A 25,105-nucleotide genomic window follows, 5' to 3' on the forward strand; every position below is an offset into this window, starting at 1 on the left:
AACATTCTTCACAAGGGTACGTTGAAAACCAAGGACTGCGATAAAAGATGCGGGCAGGGCTGGGCTGGGGGCTGCCCAGCCCGTCACTCAGGAGGCGGAGGGAGGACTCAGCCTGACTTTGGGATGCTGGTGCCACAACAGCCCTAGGACCCTGACCCGCAGCCTTACTGCTCCCTGCTGTGTGACTTCAGCAAGTCGCCTCTTTTCTTAGAGTCTCACATCACTTAACTGTAAAATGGGGTCATATTAGTGTCTATTACAGGGTAGGTTGTAGAACAAAAATAAGGGAGTGTAGAAACACCTTGTTACACAGCCAATAGAAAGTGGTGGTGTGGCATTAGTTATCATTCACATCTGAGCTAGGGGACCTCATTGGGAAAACTGTTCAAACAGCCAACACCATTTGGGGGGTGTCCCTGGGCTGCCTCTCTGGAAGGGTCTCACGGGGGCTGCCCGTGTGGCAGCTCTGCCCATGCTCCACACCAGGACAGGAATTAGGAAAGCCCTCGGTATTCTCTGTCTTCTAGAGACACATCCTTGTCCTTGCTGGGGAAGGATCTTGGGTGAGCTGGGGTTGGAAGCCCTGTTTCTTTTTGGTTGACTGAATAAAGGGAGAGGAGGCAGGCAAAAGAGCAGGACAGGTTAACAGTCACTTTATGCGACAATTAAAACCTTGAAGGGAGGAAGGAGCAAGAGGACTATTTTAAGCCACAGGGCAGCAGTGCCCAGCAAGACCGGCCTCAGGAGGGAGCCTCCTTGCAGATTAAGTTGAATTGGGGAAATTTCTGTGAAGGTCTGCTGTGGAGGGCAAGGCAGGGCCAGGGAATAGGTCTGATGGGGTCAACCCATTCTTCTCTCATTCACTCTTAGCACCTACGGAGTGCTCGGCACACTGTAGGACTTCAGTGTTGATGCGCAGAATTAAATGGAGGCAGGTTCAATCCTCTAATTTCTTGTCCCTCAAAATGAGATCCAAAGACGAGCTGCACCCACCTTGCCCCTGAAACTATTAGAAGTGAGGATTCTCAGGTGACTCCCAGCCCACTGATTTAGAATGTGTGTTATTAACAAGCTCCCCAGGTAATTGCTACGCGCCTTCATATCTGAGAGGCAACGCTCTAACCCGCCCCCTTCCTGGGCTGCAGCCAGGTATCTCATTGGCTGCCTGGCAAATCAGGCTGTGTGGGGGTCAATCAATCCCGCGACATCGGGCAATTATGACACCTGATTCCCATCTAAAAGAGACAAATTGTCAGAGTCACAAAGATGTGACCTCAGCCACAGCCGCAGGAGCTGCCAAGTAGAGAAACTCTAGACCAGGAGACACTACTTCTTTTCCTTCCTGTGTGACAACTCTGTTTAACATTTTTGATAAATATGTGTTATACGTTTCTTTGAAAATATGGAGTCATGGAAAAAATGCTAGAAGAAATACATCAAAATGTAATGGTTGTCTCTGAATGTCTGACAGGGAAGGATTATGGGCCATAGTTACTTTCTCTTGTGTACTTTTCTAGGTTTTCCAAGTATTTAATAACCAGAATGTTTAATTTTATAATAAAGAAATAAGCTTTTTTTAAAAACAACAACAACAACAACAACAACAACAACAACAACAACCACCTGTTTTTGCCTGGCAGGAAGTGTATCCCCACACTGCAGGTTATTGAGTCCAGGGAGCAGGAAGATCCCTCTGCCATAGCCCATCAGGGAATGAAGCCGAGACCCCTGGCCCCCAAAGCCATTGTTCAGGACACACAGGGAATCTAGCAGACACCCTTCAGTGGGTCAAGGCAGCTGACATGTCTTGCTGAGACTTGGAGATGCTTTTAATTAAAAAATGCAGAGGTGTTGATAGGTATTATGCTACAGATGAGGAAACTGGGACCCTGACAGTAGAGGCCAATGACCTGCTCCTTTCTCCTTCCAACATGAAAAGGAGGTGGCAGAGCCCTGGACCTGCCTGGCTCTTCCCTTTGTCCTGGATGAGTCTATAGCTAGGTTTAGTGCTTAGCACACAGCCAAATGCTGGAAACTCATACAACGGGTGAGTCCAGCCTGCAGTGGTCCAGGGTGTGTACTATGAAGTTACTCTGTCGGAATCTGAGCCGAGCCACTGGGCAGGGGTCCGATCACGCACCATCACCTCAGCTCCCGGCCCTCTGAGAGGGGCATGGCAGTGCCCCTAGGACTCTGGGGAGCATGAAGTTAGTACCCGAGGAGCAGTACGGGACAGCAAATACTCCATCAGTGTTAGCTGGCACGAGTGCTGATATCTTCATGGGGAGGGTTTCTGGAATCAACAGAGTGATTGAAAGGGTAAAATGGCAAAAATGCCAGAGAGAAGGGGGCTCACAGATCAGGAAAAGGATACCTGTGAAGAGTTCTGCCAAGACCAGAGTGGGAAAAGATGGTAGCAACTCTCCTCCTGAACTGATTCCCTCCTAGCAACTGAGTTGGTGGGAGGACAGGGCCGTCCTCAGGGTGCAGTGCCATGATGGCAGCTGGTCAGCAGTTTTTCAAGTACACCTGAAAGGCCCCTGGGTCCCAGGGTTCTGCCCTCAGTGTCCACGCTGGGCTCCCCTGAAGCTTGGACCTGGCCTGGAAATTCATGAGGGCAAGCTCTGAAGTGCTAGGAAAGTGCCCACGGTAAGGGCCTGGATCCCGAAGGCTCAGTGCTCTAATCATAGCTCTGCCCTGGGCATGCTGTGTGACCCGGAACAAATCAATTACCTTCTCTGCGCCTCCTTTCTCCCAGCTGTATATCAGGGCATGGCCTGCCCCACCTGTGTTCCAGCTGGGATATGGGTATCAAAAACCTTTAAACAGGTAATTGTGAAATCACACAGCTCAGAGGCACTGCTGGAATCACTGCAGACACAAATAACTAGAGTGACACACACAGACTGTTGCCCTGGGCATTGTGGGCCAGCCGCCTGCGTTTAGGGCCACGTGTGTGGTTAGAATTCTGTGAGCAAGGCCAGGAGCAGAACAGAGCAGGACAAGCAAAGCGACTCCTGAGTTTTATCTAAAACATCTCACAATTCCACTATAATTGCAAAACTTCATTGGAAAGCTTCATATAAAATAAGATCTATTATTATTTTTATTTTAATCTTTTTTTGCAGTACTGGGGATGGAACCCAGGGGCATTCTACCTCTGAGCTACACTCCCAGGCCTATTTTTTTTTTTTTTTGGCTTGAAACATGTTTTATTTATTTATTTTTTTTTAATTAATTTATTTTTTAAATTGGTGCATTGTAGTCATATATCAATCACATTGGAGTACAAGACTTGAGAGGATATACAAGCACACATCATCCAATTAGCCCTCCTCCAGCCCCCGTCCCATTCCCTCCCCCTCCCTCCATCCCACACTTCTTTGGTGATTTACTTTGATACATTTGTTTATGTACCTCCTGCATTTTAAAGAGGCTCCGTCCTCCAGTATTACATACCCTCTGATTGATCACATTAGTTGCTTCACTATAGGGCCCTTTCTATAGCTCAACCTCTTCCTGTTGCCCTTTTCCTCCTAGTTATTGCTGATTAAGAGAAGCATCTGATTTATATTTTCTGCGATATTTCTCTGTGCATGCTGCGTTGCAAGTACCAATCCCACTCTTGATGGTCCCAGTAGTGGCCTGGCTACTCAGTGGACTGATCCAGACCTCGCTGGCTCACGCAGCGGCCTTGCCTCATGGGAGGACCCAGTTCTGGTCTCGCTGGCCCCTGAACCGGTCAAACCCCTAAGCTGGCTTTGGTCCCGACCTTGGAGGCCACAGGAGTGAACTTGCCTCACGCCAGGCTCCGATGCTGGCCATTGGCCCCTGCACCGGTCTAACCCCTTGGCAGGATTCCAATCCCGGCCTCGGAGGCCCCAACACTGGTAATGCCTCACGGCAGGCTCCGATGCCGGCCTCACTGGCCCCAGCACCGGCCTAACCCCTTGACAGGCTCTTATCCTGGCCTCAGAGGCCCCAGTACCGGCCTTGCCTCACGGCAGGCTCCGATGCCGGCCTCGCTGGCCCCAGCACCGGCCTAACCCCTCGGCAGGCTCTTATCCTGGCCTCGGAGGCCCCAGTACCGGCCTTGCCTCACGGCAGGCTCCGATGCCGGCCTCGCTGGCCCCAGCAGCGGCCTAACCCCTCGGCAGGCTCCGATCCCGGCCTCGGAGGCCCCGGCACTGGTCATGCCTCAAGGCAGGCTCCGATGCCGGCCTCGCTGGCCCCAGCACCGGCCTAGCCCCTTGGCAGGCTCTTATCCTGGCCTCGGAGGCCCCAGTACCGGCCTTGCCTCACGGCAGGCTCTGATGCCGGCCTCGCTGGCCCCAGCACCGGCCTAACCCCTCGGCATGCTCCGATCCCGGCCTCGGAGGCCCCAGGACTGGTCATGCCTCACGGCAGGCTCCGCTGCCGGCCTCGTTGGCCCCAGCACCGGCCTAACCTCTCGGCAAGCTCTTATCCTGGCCTCGGAGGCCCCAGTACCGGCCTTGCCTCACGGCAGGCTCCGATGCCGGCCTCGCTGGCCCCAGCACCGGCCTAACCCCTTGGCAGGCTCTTATCCTGGCCTAGAGGCCCCAGTACCGGCCTTGCCTCAAGGCAGGCTCCGATGCCGGCCTCGCTGGCCCCAGCACCGGCCTAACCCCTCAGCAGGCTCTTATCCTGGCCTCGGAGGCCCCAGTACCGGCCTTGCCTCACGGCAGGCTCCGATGCTGGCCTCACTGGCCCCAGCAGCGGCCTAACCCCTCGGCAGGCTCCGATCCCGTCCCAGGCCTATTTTTATTCTTTATTTTGAAACAGGGTCTCACTGAGTTGCAAAGGGCCTCACTAAGTAGCTGAAGCTGGCTGCAAACCTGTGATCCTCCTGTCTCAGCCTCCCGAATGCTTGCACTACCACGCCCAGCTTAAAAATGAGGTTTTTAATATTGAAAAGTAGATGTCTTTTTTTTTTCCAGTACTGGAGTCTCAAGTACTATATTGAAGCAAAGTGGTGATAATGGACATCCTTGCCTTGTTCCTGTTTTTAGGGGGAATTCTCAAAGTTTTTCCCCATTTAATATGATGTTGGCTGTGGGCTTATTGTAGATTGCCTTTATGATGTTGAGGTATGTTCCTTCTATTATGATTCTCTGCAGTGCTTTTATCACAAATGGATGTTGGATTTTATAGGGATATAACCCAAGGGCATTCTACCTTCAAGTTACACCACCAACCCTATTTTTTATTCTTTATTTTGGAATAGGGTCCCTCTAAGCTTCTGACAGCCTCGCTCAGTAGCTGAGGCTGGCTGTGAACCTGCGATCCTCCTGTCTCAGCCTCCCACGTACTGAGATTACAAGCGGGTGCCACCACACCTGATTGAAAAAATTGATGTCTTTTTTGCTTCATTTAAATGAGTATAACTGAAACCTCCCAGGGGTGCAGATAACTTGGGGACACTGTTACATTATTTCTAAGTTATTTTGCAAAGTTCTCCTTAGTCCAGCAGCGTCTTGGGGTCTGTGTATGAGAGGCAAGGCATTTACTTCTGGTCTGGGTACCACGATCACCCAGGTATAACTCTGCCTCACAGTTTCCCAGCTGAGCCTCCCTCACTTCAGAATCAGCACATGTCTTAGACTTTCAGTGCTTTGAAGGCAGAAACCCAGTCCTCTGCCCCTGTCCTGGAGTCTGCACATCTCCTAGTTCACTATCACTGTTATGTAGGTGTTCATGGTTACCCTGGCAAAACAGAACATTGAATGATGGCTCCGAGGGAAGCAGCTGTTGGGAGCACTGTGTTCAAGGGGAGTGAGCACTGGCTGGAAGTTGATACTTCTCCTAACTACTGGTGTAAACGCAATTGGTTTTTCTTTATAGATGTCAAGTTTCTAAACTTATTCACTCATTTCAATCAATCAAGAGTCAGTGAACACTTAATGTTTTGCCAGGAATCAGGAAGGATTCTGGTTTGGGAAAGATAACTGTACCCAGTCTGCCTTCAAAGAGGAAGAAAGACACAGAAACCACCTCCATAAATTGTAATGGTGGCATGATTACTAGAATGGCTAAATTAGAAAGACATAATAATAAGTGTTGACACGGAGATGGCGAAACTGGAGCCCTGGTGGGCATGCATGATGGTGCGGACATTTTGACAAGAGTTTGACAATTTCTCAAGATGTTAAATGTACTGTTACTATATGAGATGAGAATTCTATTCCTAGATACATCCCCAAGAGAACGAAAAATGTATGTCCGCACAGAAACTTGTACATGAATAAATATTTGTAGCAGCATTAGTAACAGTAGCTCTGGACTGGAAGCAACCCAAATGCTAAGGAACTAATCAATGGATGAGAAAAATGTGGTCTATCTATATGATAGAAAATTATTCTGCAAAAAAAGGAATCAAACATTGATACATGCCGCAATGTGGGCGAACCTCAAAGAGATTGTGAAAGAAATTAATCACAGAAGATCCATTATTGTATGGCTCCATTTATATAAAATGCCCAGAATAGTCATATCTATAGAAAATGGAAGGAAGATTAGTGGTTGATTAGGGCTAGGAATATTGGAAGACAAGGGGGAGAGATTCTCAAGAGTTCCTTTTGGAATGATAAAAATATCCTAACATTAGATTGTGATAATGCTTGTACAACCCTATAATTATACTAAGGAACATTTAATTTTGCACTTCAAGTCAGAGGCTAGTATGGTATATGGATTATATTTCAATAATGCCATGAATAAAAAATAATGGAAATGATTAGGAATGGGGGGGGATATACTAGAACAAGGGGGAGGGATGAGAGGAAGAAGACCCAGCCAAACGTTCAGGGGGATGGTCAGGGGCTTTCTAGAAGAGTCAACTCTTGGGGCCAGTCTTGAAAGAGTGGATATAACTGAGAAAGAAAAGGGTGTTTCGGGCAGGGGAGGCACAGGAGCAAAGCCAGGGGGTCAGGAAGGAGCTGCACAGTGTCTTGGTACTGCTGGAGTTGGGGAATGCAAAAGATGAGGAGAATGAGCGAAGCAGGTGTCTGCTGCAAGACAGGGCTCAGAAGCGAAGGATGTATGGGCAGGGGTCCGCCATCATGGTGCAGAGCGGGGCTTTCTGGCCCATGTTTCCTCTGCCTTGAGGATCATGAGAGTTTAACTTACAAGATCCTGTATGGTGTGTTTAATGTATGTGACCACAGAGCACGGAGAACTGTACTGATTCCAGACCACGCATTTCAGCTGTCTCTAGAACACTGGGTGTGGCTGGTGGAGCAGTCAGAAGGGTCAGCAGACATCAAGAAGGCTGTCCAAGCTCGTGTGCCAGGGGCCTGGGGCAATGGGGCCAGGAGAGGCATGCTGGGGCAAGGTGGGGCAGGGTGAGGCACCCCCCAAACTCACCGCATAGCTGGTTCTCATCTTCTCCCTGGGCGCAGTCCCGGTAGAAGTCGCAGGCTTGCCCGAGGCGGAGGACTGTCCCATTCCAACAAGTGAAGGAACTCTGCAGGGCCATCTTGGAGCCTGGGGATGTTCCTGGAGAGTACACAGACACATGTCCCTTGTCAGTTTGGGTGGCTCCAGACACTGGCTGTCCTGTGGCAAGGCTGCCAGGAGAGTCCCTCTTACTTTGTTCTTCAGGTACCAAGGCCCAACCAAGACACCTACCTGTCAGCCTGGCCTTGCCCAAGGTCAACCACAGCAGCTGGGAGGAAGCCAAAGCCCCTCTTGCACCCCTAAGCCTGTGGGGGACCTCGTGTTCTAGCAATGGAGAGCAGCTAGTGGTTGAGGTTTGGTCTCTGATCCTCAGACACTCTGGGGTCCTCAAATCTGGGCTTTAGCTGCCAGGCAGACAGCCCACGCACAGGTGGAGTCTCATCTGCAGGGTTAGCTCTACACTCAAGGTCAAATTTAGACAACCAATAGGCATAACTGATCCAGTGTATCCTACCCTCTCTTCCTGTTCACAGATTCTAGCACTGGAGGGACTTACTGAGTGAGTTCTAGAGGCACACAGCACCTTTTTTTTTTTTTTTTTGGTGGTATTGGGGGTGGAACCCAGGGGCTTTTCTACCTCTGGCCTATACTTCCAGACCTATTTTATATTTTATTTGGAAACAGGGTCTCACTAAGTTGCTGAGAGCCTCACTAAGTAGCTTAGGCTGGCTTTGAACCTGTGTAATCCTCCTGTCTCAGCCTCCCAAGCATGGGTATTACAAGCGTGCACCACCATTCCCAGCTCACACAGCATTTTTTATGTTGGAAAATGTGAAGTCCACCAAGGTGAGCACCAATTTCTGGGCCCTGGGCTAGCTCCTCCATGCCTGGCCATGTGAGGCCAAGCGTGATCCTTGTCCATCTGACTGCTGGGGTCTCTCCTTCTAGAAAAGGAGGGATTTTGACTGTATTCCTAAGATTTGCTCTGGTCCTGAAATTCTTAGATAAATCATAGTATCCAGAGTGGAAGGGACAGGGAGGAGTTTATCCTGAACATTTTAGCAGTTGTTAGTTTCTGCACTAAGAATGAGACATTGTAATTCTTAACTAGCTGTTTACTGGCCTCTCTGTAGGTCTTGAAGGCTGTAGGAGGAGCAGGTTACCTGGCCTCACCTATTAAACAGACAGCTCTGCCTCAGTGCCCCTGACAGGGCCTCCTGCTGCTCGGCTCTGGTGGGTGTCAGGTGGGGGCCTCTGGCCTCTCAGGAACTGAGCTGGCAGAGCCCACCTGGACTGGCCCCCAAGGGTGGCTGCGTCTCCCTCTGCCTGGTCTTCTGTCTCTCCCCATGGTAGCTGGTGCCTCAACAGTCACTCTACCCCCATCCCACCCACCTCAGTGCTCAGGAGGGCCCCAAACCCCAGACTCGCTGAGCCTCCATAGGGGTGGGCTTCTCCAACCCTGTCTGGAGCCAGACTCCGCCGACTCTGAAGTCGGGCTCTCCAGGGCAGATGATCATTAATATCTAAAATTCCATGATTTTCTGCTTCACTGGCCTGTTCTCCAATCACACAGAAACTAGCACAAGTCCAGCCTGTTTAATTGTAGGAGTCCTCTGTCTATGTTAGTGCATCGAGCGCTGAGAAGAATCTAGGCAGGTCTTACCCATGCTCATTTCCTAAGTAGGGAGATGAGGTCAGAGGGGTTCGGTGACTTCTATAAGGTCACACAGTCTGTACATCAGATTCTGACTCAGCCTGTCAGACTGCAAAGCTGCTCTCTCCAACTCAAGGCAGGGACACACTGGAGGGACCTTGTGCCCTCTTTTGCTGGCTAGTCCAGATGAGGCTCAGTCTATCAGATCACACAGATAGCCAAGAGACATTGTCAGCCTGGCCTCCAGCCTGGTTGGGAATTCGCTATACCTCCTGGGCAAGGAAAAACAGGTTCCATGTCCTTCCAGAGAATCACAGCTGAGCCCTTTAACCTGTTCTTTGAGCTCCTCTTGTCTCCTTCACCTATTTCTATGAACCCTGAGCTGTGGGGTCATGTGATGGCGTACCTCTTAACCTGATACCCATCCAGGTGTGGCCCACATATTTGCCTGTGGCAACCGTCACACCTTTCCTACACTCACTCATTCAGCCTTGGCTGTACCTAACCTTACCCTATAATATGTGGGCAAGTCCCCATCTTCTTCATCAAGCTACCTGCACCTCTGGCCCTTCCCCAGCTCAGGGGGCTTGTGACTAGGCTGCAGGGAGGTGACCTCTCTGGGCTCGGCCAACTAGTAGACTCTCGATCTCGATAGCTGAGTCCTGATCCCTAGAACCTAATGTGAATCTGAATGTTGCCTGATCTGGCAAATGGGATTTTGTTGCTGTGGTTAGAGCTCTTTAGGCAGAGAGAGTCTCCTGGGTTTTCCAGGTGGGCCCAGTGGTATCACAAGAGTCCTTATCAGAGGGAGTTGAGAGAGTCGAAGCAGGAGATATGATGATAAAAGCATGAATTTGGGGTGATGGGAGGAAGGGCCAAGATGCACCAACCCCAAAGGCCCAGAAGGAACCTGCCCTGCCTGCCTGACAGCACTCCTCGGGCCCAGTGAAAGTGATTTCAGACTTCTGCCCCCAGGACTATAAGATAATAAATTTGTGTTGTTTAAGCCATTAAGTTTGTGGTGGTTCTTTACAACAGCAATGGGAAATTAATTCACCATCCAAGCCCAACTCAGCTGAAGTCCGGTGTAGGTTTAGATCAGCTTCTCAGTTCTTCTTGACTCGTTTTTGTAATCAGTTCTTTGTAGTTCCCCAGTCTGGTCTCCTCTGTGTCTCTCTTCCTCACAGAGGAAGAAAAATGCTGCCCATCTGTCCCAGTGCCTCATGACAGTCTAAGACAGGGAATGTTCCAAATGACTTAGGGGTTCTGGGTACAGGAACACCCACAATGAAGACTCTCCTTCCTCCTATCCCACGCAGTTCCCTTAAATACTCTCAGATAAGACATGGGATACAAATACAAAGAGAATGGCAGCAACAGATACATGCTCATTTAAGAAGGTAAGGTGTCAAGTTCATTTTGTCATTTCAGTTCTGTACACCGATGTTCCACTTGTCAATCGTGTCCTCTTGGAAGTGCCAGGCAAAATGCTTTCCCAGTGATCTGGGCCTGGGGAAATTTCAGTCTCCTGACAGAGTGGAGGAGATATGTTCCTGGGGCATTGACTGTGGGGCTTTGCTGGAGTGCTGTGGGCTGTGTCTTGGTACTCCAGGGCTCTCCAGGCACAACACTTGCACGATCACTAAGCCTTGTAACAACCAGGCTTTATTATTTTACTGCACAGTAGGAAGTGGGAAAGTCCAGTGACATTGCCTGTCTTCTCTGGCCTTCTTTCAGGACAATGGTGCACTGTGATTTATCCTCCACCCCCATCTCATGCAGGCATTTAGTCCCCAAAGCCATGTGTTAATGGCATTTGAGAGTAGACTCTTAATTCCACTATGACATTTATAGGTGAGGCCTTTGGGAAGTGATAAGATTAGGATTAGGTCATTCAGGTGGAGCCCCTATGATTGGATCCCGGTTTCTTTATAAAGAAAGGGAATGAGACCAGACAGACACACAGATGCACATGTGCTCCTGCATGAGGTGATGTAGAGCCATGGCGGGTCCTTGCACGAGCCTGCACCGTGCTGTTTGGACTTCCATCTGTGAGCTAAATAAATGGTAAAATAAATTAACCTCCTTTCTCTATAAAGCAGCCTGCCTTAGGCATTTTGTTACAGGGATGAAAAACTGATGAAGACAGGTACTTAGGATAGTAGGAAAAGCCTTCCTTCACCTTTGCCCGGAGATTTCACTTCCAAAACATTTTCTCGGGGCCTTATCACAGGCAACAATTAAACACTGGTTGTTATTATTCACTCAGCCTTCCCATAGAGAAAGTTAAGCAAACTCAAAGCCCCAGAGAGTCTTCTCCCTCAGCCTCTGGGACAAATGTAGGCTGGGTGGCCTTTTATTCACACTGTATATTCCATTGTGCACTCTCATGAGCACACAAGTGTTTCCCATACCAAATGCTTGCCATCCCTCAGATAGGTCTGATGGCTTCTTTTATTTTATTCTAAAAATGTAAACATATTACTTAAAATTTGAAAGCAGAGCAAAAAGAGACTAAAGTGATACTCAGGATCTTGCCACTCACATACCACCATTTAAGAATATTGGTTAATTCATTCTGTTTTAGTTTTTTTTTCTGCCTATGTTTCAAAAGTATGCACAGTCATGTCATAAGTATACGGGCCTTAAAATAATTATGGTTGTATCACAAGATTTTCCAAGGGCTTTAAAAATCCCCTCTACAAATATTTTTTAATGGCTACAACACGGTATGATATGCACTGTCGTTTATTTAAACATTATTTAATGATTGGGATGCTAGTCTGTTTATAATAACACTTTGAAGAATATCTTTAAGCATAAACCTTTGCCTGCATTTCAGATTATTTTCACAGGATAGATTCCCAGAGGTGGAATTATGGAATCAAAAGGTATAAACATTTTAAAGGCCCTTGATGCATAATGCCAAATTGCTTTTTAGAAGTTAATCCAATTTCCACTCTTCACCAGCTGTGTTCATACATGCACGTCCTTCCTACCACATCCTGGCCAACCCTGAGTATTGTCATATTTTTTATTTTTAACTAAAGGCATCTCCTCACTATTTTATTTTGATTTTTTTAGTAGTGAAGTTGAATTTCTTCACATTACCAGCATTTTTTCTTCTTTCTTTTCAACTCTGTTTTTTAAGGGCTTGGCCACTCCATTTGCCAATTTAGCTATTAGCTTCATTTTTTTCCTTCTCTTTCTTTTTCTCTTGAGCCCAGAGTCTCACTCATGCTAGATAAGTGTTCTACCCTGAGTTATACCCTACCTCTTTATGGCTTTATACTGAGTGGTAATGAGACCATCAATAAGGATTGAAACTATTTATTGTAGATGTGACATATATTTTATTTATATATATTTCATGTGCATTTTCATTCCATTGATAGTATGTTTTAGTACATGAGAATTTAAAATTTATATGTAATCTAAGCTGGACACCATGGGGCACACCTGTAATCCCAGTACTTGAGAGGCTAAGATGGGAGGTTGGAGGCTAGCCTTAACAACTTAATTCAAAATAAATTATTTTTATTCAAAATAAATAAATGAGGCCAGGCATGGTGGCGCACGCTTGTAATCCTAGCATTTGGGAGGCTAAGACTGGAGGATCGTGGTTTGCAAACAGCCTCAGCTACTTAGTGAGGTCCTCTGCAACTTAGTGAGACCCTGTTTCAAAATAAAGAATAAAAAACAGGGCAGGAGGTGTACTGGAGGTTGAATGCCCCTGGGTTCTATCTCTAGACCCATAAAAAATAAATGAACGAATAAATAAAAAGTAAAGTAATAAAGAGGGCTGAGAGTGTAGCTCACTGGTAGAGTGCCCCTGAGTTCAATTCCCAGTAATGTGCACGTGTGCGTGCACATGCACACGTGTGCGCGCGCGCGCACACACACACACACACACACACACACACAAATATAAAACTATTTATCTTTTCCGTGTTGATTTCCTCTCTCTTCCCTCCCCCTCTCCTTCTCCTCCTCCTCCCTCCCTCCTTGGCAATTGAGAGCTTGTTCCCTGGGGATTGGTAGGCAATGTGTGGGTTACTCTTCATTGCTTTGGGGTTGTCCTTCCTCTTAGAAGATGCCTTCCAACATCTGCTTGGCACACAGCAGTGGGGACCTGGACCTGCCTCCTCACCACGACATTGTTTGGGGTTCTCTCATTCTCCCTCTCCACGGATGGTCCCTTCCCATGGGCTTCTGTAGCACATCCCTTCTTGCATTTAATATAGTGGACAAGCCAGGCGTGGTAACATATGCTTGTCATCCCCGCGCTTGGGAGGCTGAGACAGCAGGATCGCACAGTTCAAAGCCAGCCTCACTGCTAGTGAGGCTCTCAGCAACTTAGTGAGACCCTGTTTCCAAATAAAGCATAAAATAGTGCTGGGAGTGTAGCCCAGAGGTAGAAAGCCCCTGGATTCCACCCCCCCAATACCACCAATACATATATATATAGTGGACATTCTGCCCCATATTATTATTAACTATTAGTATGCTTCTCTTCCTCACTAGACTATAAATAACTTGAAGGGAGGTATTAAATCTTATCTTTCCAGTTGACAAGAGTGCCTAGTATACGGATCCCCCTCACCTCAATATTATTGAGCTGATCCTTCGTATCAGCCAAAGGCGGCATTTATTGGACCCATTTTAGAGTCAAGAATACAAAGACCCAGAATCATCATGTGGTTTGCAGAGAGACCGGTAGAAACTCACACTTTTTGGCTACTTTGTTCTCTATCCTTTGTGTTGTGTCTGACTGTGGAGGCCATCCAACTGATGGGCGTCCTCAGAAGTACTGACAGTGAGTACAGAGGGCAGGAGGTTGGCATGCCTGCCCCTGCCCACAAGCCTCAACAAAGAGGGGTTCCAGGAGTGGATGGCAGTACTTCTCTCCCTCTCTGGATGCCCTGTATCTCATAATTTCCCCCCTAGGGCTCTCTTCCTGGGCCAAAGCACAGCAGTAGTCCGGAGAAACTGTCGCTTTCATCCCTGCCTCAGCCATCTCCTCTCAATCTCTTTCCCCAGCTGAGAACTCCAGGCTCCCGGGCAGAGCCTCCTCCATACCCAGGGAGCTTTATGCTTACAGAGATTCAATTAGATGGACGCCTGGTACTCTGATCTCTACTGCCAGCCCCAACTCAGAACTAATGAGGCGCAACAAAAAACAACCGCTCTGTCTTCTCAAGTTCTTTTCTTTATGGGGCCCATAAATTCCAAGGAGGAAAGTACCCTTGGTGAATGGTTTTAATCAAGGGTCTGAGCTTCCTCAATGGCATCCTCTCTGTGGTTGTGAAATGATTGTTCTGCCCTATAAAGTAGGGCTCCCTGGGGCCCTGGATGGCTGTCTCCTGCCTCCAGAGCAACCAGAAAGGGGCAGGGGTTTGGACATGAAGGGCAGCCTTTGTTTCCTGCTGGCACTTCTGATACCTTTCACTCACGGGTGCTGGTGATCCTGGTAACCACAGAAACACCAAATATCCTAATCGCAGGGAGGTAAGAGTTCTGAAATCAAGCTATTCATGGAAGAGCAAGTGTAATAAAGATTTCTTTATGTGAATTTACTTATCAGCCTTTGAAACATCAGTTCCTCCCAGGCTAACAATGCGAGTGACTGGGGGAGGTAAACTGTGGTCATCCCTTGCCTTCCTACAGGACCGTGACAGCCTGCAACGCGCTTTCCCCATCCTTCCTTATTTGCAATTCATAATAAAAACTTAGCAGAGCAGTTATTATGCCTACTCGATTAATCAGAAGATAGAGGAGGCAAGAGGCCAAGCAATGTCCACTGCTTTTAAAACAGTGAAATACTACAAGCTATAACTAGTCACTTACTGGGTGCACCACCTGAGGTTTTACAGCTAGTGAACCACAGGTGTGGGTCCAGGACCTGGTAAGATCCTATTCTGTGAGTCAGATTAGACTGTCTTCTAGGAGCAGAGTCCTGACTGTCCACGGGAGTCACCTGAGAATCACTACTGAGGTTCCAGCTGCCCCTGGGCCACTGACATCAGTGTTCCTGGAAGAAAAGCTCTTGGCTTTGGTGGTTTGTAAAAGTTCCCATGGTGGTACATGGTCGAGTGCCATTTTCTTAAGAGGGCAGGGGGAATCTGCAGCTGAGCACCTGTGTATGTTGGGTGGGTCCTTCCACTACCCTCTGGCACAGCGAGGGTGCTGACCTCAAATCCCATCTCCTGGCCCCCTTCTATCTCTCATGTCCTAATTCTAAGGTTCTGACAATGGCCATTTGTGGCCCTACATTTACGAAGTGGAGTTGATACAGTTAAGTTGGTCAATGTTAACCACTGGTAATGAGTCTTCCAGGAAGCCTTCTGCCCGCCTGTGCGCTAGCCAGCAGGCTCGCCTGAGTTGGCACTTCCTGTCCCAGTCATCTGCATCCTGGAACGTCTCTCCCGAAGCAGCATGTGACATTTGTTTGCCCATTTATCTTCTCTGTGAGTGCAGTAGAAATTAGTTCAGCTTTGCATCGGTGACACGTGTGGCCCAGGCCAGGCTACACGAATCTCTGTTCTACACCACAGGTGACTTATTGGGTTCACTTGCTGGGAAGGATTCCTTTCCCATAACTGTACATTCAAAACAGACACCCACAGATACCTCCCTCCTTCGATTACATCTTAAAGAGTTGATGCTACAAAATCTACAGAGCTCTCCTAACTCAAATTTCTCTTTTAAACGGATGTCAAATTTTAGGGCACTTACTTTATTTTTAATTAAGGAGATTGATGTGGCATTAAAAAAAGGCACATTTGTCTCAGCTTTCTGGCCATCTCCCACCTGCTTGCTCTTGCCTGACTGATGATACTTGTTAAGGAGGGGAGGGGGGCAGTGAATGTTGCTTCAGTGAGAAGCGTTCTTGCTCTGAAATTAAATCCAAGTGGAGATGATGTATGCTGGTCTAGATGCTGGGCCAGGTTTGGGGTTGGAGCTGGAGCCTAGGGACTGGGCCAGGCTCCCACTTGCCAGGTGGAAATTTAATATTTCCAGGACTAGAAGACTCAGGTACTCAAGGGTAAACAAGAATGGAGACACAGAAATGGATGGTGATAGGAGGAGGATGGAGTCAAATCGTGTGCACAGGCTAACAGTCGCAGCTCCCTTGCTGATGTTAACAGGGGTGTTGGGAGGCCTGAGAACTGTGCAAAGTAAGCCAGGCAGAAACCCATCCTGCTGAGGGACTTGGGCCTCATAAATTGTAGCGTGGACAACCTCATTAAAGAACTGGCATCTTGTTGGATGCGGTGGTGCATGCCTATAATCCCAGCTAATTGATAGGCCGAGGCAGGAAGATTGCAGGTTTGAGGCCAGCCTGACAACTTAGTGGGTTTCTGTCTTGAAAAAAAAATAAATAAAAGGGACTTAGGCAGCCCTGGGTTAAGCCCTAGTAGGAATAGAAGTAAAGAAGGATGGAAGGAAGGAAAGAAGAAAGGAAGGGAAGAAGGAAGGATGGAAGGAGGGAAGGAGCATCTTGGGTTCCTACTTAAAGGAGAGGGCCACCAGCAGGAGAAGCAGGTACTTCTCTGGGAAGTGAGAGAGTGGGTTGGAGGTCTAGCCTTGCCACTAACTCTCTGGGACCCTGAGTGAGTCCTGTTCCTTCTGGGCCTCAGTTTCCTTGTCTTTAGATCCCACAAAGTCAGCTATGCATATTCACCACAGGCTGAGGCCATGACATTGCCACTGAGCCTTCGGCCTGGACTCAGTGTGCAGGGGCTTGGTGGTCCTGCTGCTCCCTGGGCCCCACTGTGGCCCAGCAGTGACAGCAAGTTTGGGAGGTGGCCCCGGACCAGTGTGTTCCACCAGCTCTGTGGGTGATAAATGGGAACGCCCAAGTCTGGAAAGCTCTAGTTTTGGAGGAATGGACCTTTTGTTCTTTCTCCTCTTAGAGGAGTCCTAAGTCTTCCACCATCACCCACTGACCCACACTGCCACTGGGCTGAATCCCTCTGGGGTCCAGCACCTCCAGAGTACCTTTCACAGCCCGATTGCATTTCTGTGATAACTCCAGCAGCCCAGGGTCTCACTCTGTTCAGCTTCTGTTGTGTTTAAGATAATACTAGGTCCCAGCCTCTTTATTCTACTACTTAAAGGGGTTAATGCTAACCCATCTTGGTTTTCCCATATCAAAGTCAATCACTAAGCCAAACAGGAGAAGAGAGCAGGGAGAAAATGGGGTGGAAATTGGAGAAGGCTAAATGAGTGATGTGTGCACGTATGCCTCTACCATCTTGTACCCCAATAAGATGTATGACTACAGTGCACCAATAACAAAATAAAATAAAACAAGAAAAAATCAGGGATTCTATCAAACTCTTAGGATTTTTGTGAGGGTCTCACTAAACTAGTACATGAATTCTCATTCTGAGCTCACTTTGGAGCCTATCTCAAGGACTTTGGGAGACTTAGGGATGGAGGATGGGTAGAAGCAGCCAGCAAAAGGCTGGGCAGACTGCATATGGGGAACTGATGAAACTTGTGTGTCTCTCATATCACACGGTGAAGCTGAGGCTTTATGGACCCTGTGAGTAAAACAATATATGGAAACAAAACTCAAAGTAATTTCCAAAACAAACAGCTATAAAGAACACTTGCAATGATGAATTTCAGCATTATTTGTTTCGGGAATAGGCACACCATCAGGGCCAGCTTTCTGAACTCAGTTCTATCAGGATCGAATCCTACCACCGCCTCTGCTGGTTCCCAAGACCTTAAGCCCCTCTCAGCTCTGCCGTGTCCCTCTGAATCATGACTCCCAGCTTCTTAGAGCCTTTGTATAGCCAGGCTCCTAGGTCTAGAACTGTCTCCCTAGGAATAGTCCCTCCACATCAAAACCCACTGCCCCGCCTGCTTGCTCTTCTTCAACAAAGGGAGACACACGCTGCTTTCTGGGCTTCATCTCTTTAACTGTGCAGATTCCCTATGGGGTGTCTATTTCTCATTGAGATCTTCTTCTACTATGTTCTGAATCCCTTGAGGCAGGGTGGGGGGGTCCTCCTTGCTCATTTTACCTGCTGGAGAGTGCCTGTGCCAATGCATGATGGCAGGGTTGCCTTGCATTCTGCTAGGAGTTTCTGATTCCTTTGGGTTACACCAGAGGAATTCTACCCACGTTTACCCTCTCCCCCAATCCACTTCAATCTCTGGTTTACTGAACAGCTATTTTCTGAGCTTCGGCACTGGGCTGAGAGTGGTGAAGAGAGAGTAACAGGAGTGACCTATTCCGGTGAGCTGGTCACACGAGCCACCTCTGCAGAGGGGATCTTAGAGCTGATATTGAAGGATGAGGAAAACTCACTGTGCAAAAAGGCAGCAGAGGAGGTGGGGGGGCTGGAAAGGATGCTGTGATCTAGAAACAGAGCAAAGGCTGGGGGGCTCAAGAGGGTCCCAGAGGGTAGTGGGGAGCTCAGGGGAGGCAGAGGCTCTGGTTAGGGGTATGGATTTTATATAAGGAGTCTGAACAGGAGATTGAAAAAAATTGAATTTGCTATGTCTTTAGAAAGCTTATTCTGAGAAATTCAGGGAGAATAGAGAACCAGGAAGGGGAGAAGAGCAGGAGGGCTGTTATCACTGACCTCAAAGGTGGCTTGGGGGAGGCAGATGATGGCGGAGCTGAAGGGAAGTGAGTGTCGTGCTATGGGTGAGCCCGCAGGCTCGGATGGGGCCCAGGTGAGAGTGACCAAGGGGGCCACATAAAGGATGCCACCAGGGCAAAACCAAAGCTGCCAGCTGACATGAAAGTGCCCCAAAGGCCTTGTTCAAAACTCCAGTTCCTCGAGCAAGCCAGTCTTCCTATGAATTTACTGATAACCACGAGATTCCCATAGGCCATCGGAGAATGTGTTTCGCTTTCACGGTTGAGCTCTCCGAAGAAATTAAAAATTTCTTAGTCCTCTGTAGCTTCAAAACCCCTTTTCTTTTGTGGCATGGTCTTTTTCCTAAGGTCCTCCTATTCAACATTTATCTTCATTGCTTTTGCTGAAAAGACACGCTGATAATTTCATTTTTAATATTATAAATGACCTCCATGCACATTTTACCATTAATCTCCCTGAAAAGTGGTGATATTTAACCACCGTGTACTACAGATCCCCATAAAATATGTTGTTTTCTTCTCCTGTTTGTTCAGTAAACAATGAGCAATTCCAATTGTACCTTGGAGAATTAATACTAATCACAAACAATTACAGCTGCAGCAGAGATGCCGGCGATGCCTGGGCTTGAGGGTTTGTAGCGGAGAAGGCTGCTCGGTACAGGAGACAGGGAGTGGGGCTCATTCAGCTGGAGGAATATGAGCAGGACCACCTGGTCATGGGGTGTGGGCTCTAGGCTCCTTCAGGTAAGGAACCAGGTGGATTCAGCACTCTTGAAGGTAGGTGGAGGGGGACCATTCTGTCTCTACTGGATTCATCTAGGGTAGCCATGGTGAAAAGGCTCTTGTTGAAGAGAGGATAGTCACTGGGTGCTGATGGAAATATCAATCATGAGAATGATAACTATTTATCTAGGGCGTAAAATGTCCTAAGTCCAATCCTAATGGCTTTCTTTTACATTTTATTTTTCATTTAAAACATTTAAACAGTGCTTGGTGCCCTCTCCTCTTTTCCGTTCCCCCCTCCCAACAATGAATAAACAGGTTAACCAGGCTATATTCATACCTTTACACATATTCTGAATAAGCTCCTCCATTAATCAACCTCAGCCTTCTTTCTCTCCTACCCTTCCATTCTAGCTTTGCTGAGTTTTCTCCTCCATTATCTGGAGTCCTTCTGGTATCCCCAGTGCTCCCTAGTTTGGGCATATTAAAGAAAACACATGTCCCTTCTTTTTTTGTGTTTGGTTGGTCTCACTTAACATAGTGTTCTCCAGATCTTCCCATCTTCTTGTGGATGCTATGATTTTGTTCTTCTTTATAGCTGAGTAGAATTCCATTGTGTGTATTTCCCATAATTTTGCAATCCATTAATCTGTTGATGAGGACCTAGGTTGGTTCCATAGTTCAGCTATTATGAATTGTGCTTCTATGAACATGGGTATGCATATGTTACTGTAGTTCTCTGATTTCAACCCCTTTGGAAAAATACCCACAAGTGGTAGAGCTGGATCATATGGTGGATCTATTCCCAGTTTTCTAAGGAATCTCCACACTTATCTCCATAGTGGCTGAACTACTCTGCACTCCCACCAAAAGTGTAAAAGAGTTCCTCTTTCCCCACATCCTTGCCAGCATTTGTTGTTATTTGACTTCTTTATGCTTGCCACTCTGATTGGGGTTAGATGGAATCTCAGTGTAGTTTTGATTTGCATCTCCCTGATGGCTACTGATGTAGAACATCTTTTTTATGCATCTATTGGCCATTTGTATTTCTTCTTTTGTGAAGTGTCTATTCAGTTCAGTTGCCCATTTCTTGATTGGGTTGTTTATTTTGCTATTGTGGAGTCTTTTGAGCTCTTTGTATATTCAGGATATTTGCCCTCTATCAGAGTGGTGGCTGGTAAAGATCTCCCATTCTTTAGCCTCCTAATGGCTTTCTATGTTTGATTTGAACTCTTACATAAACTAGATGAAGTAGTTTGTCATCATGTCCTTTTTTGAGAGAGAAACTGGGATCCGAGGATATGTGAAATCATTCCTCAGATGACAGAACATTGGGAGAACTAGGGTTTTATGTTTTCTGGAGTTGGAAGCCCATGTTCTTAATGTGCTGGACCCACCAGGGTGGAAAAGGCCATTTTGGAAGCCCAGGATTAAACAAGAGGGAGGGTTGTGGGACTGAACCTACGGGGGCCAAAGAGCATCTACAATGCTTTCAGAAGGGGCAGGACCAGAGAGGGGGAGAGGACTAGGGTTATGTGTTGGAGGCTGGGAAAAGATGCTGGTCTAAGGGCCATGGTGGGATTCCAGGGAAGCTTGGATCAGGGCAAGGCTGTAGCATGGAGAAGAGGGGACTCATGAGAGGCATTTCAAAAGTACAATTAAGGCCAGAAGTATGAGATATGTGGGAAGAAGTACAAGATGCCACAAGGTGGATGCAGCTGGCAGTGGGGCCTGTATCTGCAAAGCCAACAAAAGAAGCAGGCTGCTGCCTGCGGAGTGGCCCTGGCTACGCTTCAGGCAGCAGGTGAATCTCTCCCATTCCTTCCTCTTGCAGGACCTCGGGGCCAAGCCGGGCAGATGCTGTGGTGTCAAGAAGGCCCAGGAGGTGAGGTTGCAGCAGCAAGTTTGGGGAGTGTCAGGCAGACTCCGACTGTAGCTTGAGCATCCTGAGAAGGTGGGTTCTGAGAGGGCTGGTGCAGGGATGCTGGGCGCATCTGTGCTCACTGGCTACAGAGAGCGAGGCCTGGAGGGACAGCTTTCTATCCTTCTGGCTCTCCCTGTGAATGTGACTCCTCCACCATGAGAGGACTCTTGCTTCTCTCCCTTGTGGCCCCCCCACCAGCTCCTCACCTGGACAGGTGGGCCTGGAGGCTTTGAAAGCCCCCCCAGGGCCAGGACTCATGGGCATCCCAACCCAGCAGTCCCTGAGGTGGTTTATGTGCAGTGCATGGCCTGAAGGTGAAGGGCTGTCCTCTCCCTCCCCTCCTCTGCGCCGAGGCCCACCCAGCTTCAGTGCCAAGCCTACATCTCAATGGGAAAGAGGGCAGAGTAAATTCCCAGGTCCATGGGAACAAGACAACACTCTTCTCCACGTCACCTGCGCCACTTACCCACATTTTGTGGAATGAACTTTCCTAGGGTGGCTTCCCCCTGGTGTCTGGGGAGGGGCAGACAGCTCCTCCCTTTGACCTTGCTCCCTCCGGTGGCAAATGATGTGGTGGAGGTGACACTCAGGTTTTTCCTACCAGGTCAATGTTTTCCCAGCTGTAGCCCCCCTACCCCTGCCTCTGCTCAGAGTAGGGATTAGAGAGAAGGGGAGTGAAAGCTTTGGAGTCTGCACACAGGGTCCAAGCCCAGCTCAGCAACTAGTTGTGTGACCGTGGATGTGTCCAGCCTCTGAGCCTCAGTTTTCTTTTCTGTGACATGGGGAGAATAGCTCTCTTTTTTTCATAAGGTAAGTGTAAGGACTAAGTAGAGTTTAGGAAGGTAGCCAGAGAGAGACTGGCTCATATTTTTCACCCCCATTCTCCCTCCTGGGACTCTATCTTACCAAGGAGGATGAGGGCAAGGCCTGCCTTTTGAGCTCTTATTGACCACCACCAGTTGGCTTTGGCAGCAGAGCTTTTCTGGACAGACAAGGACTTCCCTTCCCCTTCCCTCAGCACACGCCTGCCTCTTGTTGAATGATTGTGGGCTCTGAGGGGGCTTTCTCCTTGCTGGTCTCCCTTTCATGGCTCTCTGTTGACATACTTGGCACCCCAAAGGGGAGTGAGCAGGTGCCAAGTAGGGAAGGATGCCAGCTCAGACCACAGGGGTTTGGGCAGCTCTGCATTCTGAGCCCTGAGTGAGCAGCAGCAGGGCCGTTTCAGGACCTTCCTGGACGGAGCGCTGCCAACATGCTGGTGAAAGCAGCATCCTTGCACATCGCAGACACTGGGCCAAGGACCAGCTCTGCCGATGTCAATGACTGGGAATTGTCCAAGTCATCCACAGGGTCAGGTCTGCTGGCTTGGGATGTCTCATGTTGACTAAAAGTAGTCTCTGCCAAGAAAATCCCTTTGGGGATGCCTGGACATGGGACATCTTTGGTCTAATGTTCCTGGTCCTTGCAATGGTCATATTGGATTCCTCAGGCCACCTGTCAATGGAGGCTGGGAGGCATAAGAAGGGTAGTCTTGGTGGTTGGTGAACTAGCTCAGTCTAAAGTCTCAGGTCGGAGACCTGTGTGAGTATCACTAGAAGCTCTATCAGAAAAGAACTGAAAATAAAGACCACTAGTCAGACAGCCAAGGAGAGACAGGGGATGCAGGCACCTCCAGGTCATTACCGTGAGTAGTTTTCCTTTGGATCTTATAAATTCTGCTTTTTTATGGTAAAGCTACTTTTCTTCAACAAGAACAGACATGCTCAAATATTTGAAGATAACAAATAAGATATTTAACTTTTCTGCATCGTTAAAAAAAATTGAGGTGACCTGCAATTACATATAGTGTAGACATAAGAATAAACAAATCAAAGTAATGCAAGGGTAATATTTTAGTATGAAGGTGCTGTAAGATGTCTATACAATAACTAATACTTAGTTAAAGTATATTTCTGGGTTTCTAGTAGCCTGAGTAGAAAATGGAGACAGGATCAGTTACAAGGTTCAAAATGTTCACAGGAATATGAACGTTCTTTCTGAGAGATCTCTAAGAGAAATTGGTTTATATGTCTTCCCGAGTGTGATAGCTGGCAACATCTTCACCTACATCTCTATAGTGAGTGCAATAGTATGTTCATTAGCCATGTCTTAGAATACTGTATCTGAAGCACACAAGTCAACTAAAGATTCAATTTTTTTTTTTATGGTACTGGGGTGGAACCCAGAGGCTTTCTACCTCTGGGCTATACTCCCAGACTTTTTAAATATTTTATTTGGAAACAGGGTCTCACTAAGTTGCTGAGAGCCTCACTAAATAGCTGAGGCTGGTTTCGAACCCGTGCGATCCTCCTGTCTCAGCCTCCCAAGCGCGGGGATTACAAGCATGTGCCACCATGCCCGGCTAAAGATTCAATTTTAAAAAAGTGTTCTGCATCAAATTCACAAAAATTTTTTAAATAATATTTATTACTAGCAAGGATGTAGTGAGTTAGGGACTTTTACATACAGATTCTCCTTGACTTACAATGGAGTTACATCTTGATGAGCCCGCTGCAAACTGTAAATACCATAGATTGGCCATGCGTCTCATGTTCCTAACCTACCCAACATCACGGCTTACAACACTGTAGAGTATCATTGTTTTTCTTGGTGATCACATGGGAGCTGTGGCTCACCGCCTCTGCCCAGTATCACACGGGCATAGTATACTATATATTGCTATTCCAAGAAAAGAACGAACTCAAACTTTGAAGTATGGTTTCCACTGAATGTGTGTTGCTTTTGCACCATTGACAAAGCACTGCACCAGTTTCAACTTTGTAAAGTTGAAATATTGTGAGTCATTCCTGGCCCTTGCAATGGCTATCAAGGTTCATGCAGACCCTCCATTCTGGTGAGAATGTGAACCAAGAGAACTTTTCTAGAAGAGTTTGGCAACATGCTTTAAGAACCTTACAGACCTGTTCAAACTCTTAGGCTCCAAAGTTCCATGTCTAGGAAACTTGCTTAAGGAACAAGAAAGCTATACATACAGATATTTAATCCCAAAGATACTCACTCAGGATTGTAATAGCATGAAAATAAAAGCAAAAACCCAAGAAGTCCAATGACAAGAAAGTGCTCATAAAAGCTAACATTCTTCTATCATGTGGAAAGAGGCTTTGGAGGAGCTTTTACTGACATGAGAAAGTTTTCATGACCAATTACTTGGAAAAAAACAAAACAAAATAAGAAACAACCTTCCTGTATATAAAGCTATTTGAAAAAGTCTGGCAAAAACCCATTTTTATATACACAAAAAGAAAAACTAGAAGGAATACATAAAATAACCAAAATTATCTCTGATAACTTCAGAGATAACCAAAGTTATCTCTGAGCTGGAAGACTGAATGTTTTGAATTTCTTTTATATTTTTCCTGAATTCATGTGCCCCATAAGAGGTGTATAATTTTTTTTTCAGTACTGGGGATGGAACCCAGGGGTATTCTATCTCCGAGTTACACCCTCAGTCCTATTTTTTATCCTTTATTTTGAAACAGGGTCTCACTGAGTTGCAAAGGGCCTCACTCAGTAGCTGAGGCAGGTCACAAACCGCGATCCTCCTGTGCCAGCCTCCCAAATTCTGGTATTACAAGTGTGCACCACCACATTTGGCGTATAAATATTTTTAATGATAAAAAGATAGGTTTTGCCAGGCATGGTGGCACACGCTTGTAATCCCTATGCTTGGGAGGCAGAGACAGGAGGATCGCGTAGGTTTGAAGCC

General features: G+C 47.4%; 1 protein-coding gene across 1 annotated transcript in view; it reads right to left on the reverse strand.

The window, feature by feature from the left end:
* ALK (ALK receptor tyrosine kinase) overlaps positions 1-25,105 on the reverse strand; it is a gene marked incomplete at both ends in the record, with an annotated part of 721,303 nt that overhangs the window by 129,548 nt on the left and 566,650 nt on the right. Inside the window, one exon of the mRNA XM_080711348.1 lies at positions 7,384-7,515. Within this exon, the coding sequence (XP_080567474.1) occupies positions 7,384-7,515 (132 nt within the window). The remainder of the gene's footprint in view (positions 1-7,383; positions 7,516-25,105) is intronic.

This window comes from Muscardinus avellanarius (genome assembly GCF_963383645.1).
Source record: "Muscardinus avellanarius genome assembly, chromosome: 15".
Lineage (NCBI taxonomy): Eukaryota > Metazoa > Chordata > Mammalia > Rodentia > Gliridae > Muscardinus > Muscardinus avellanarius.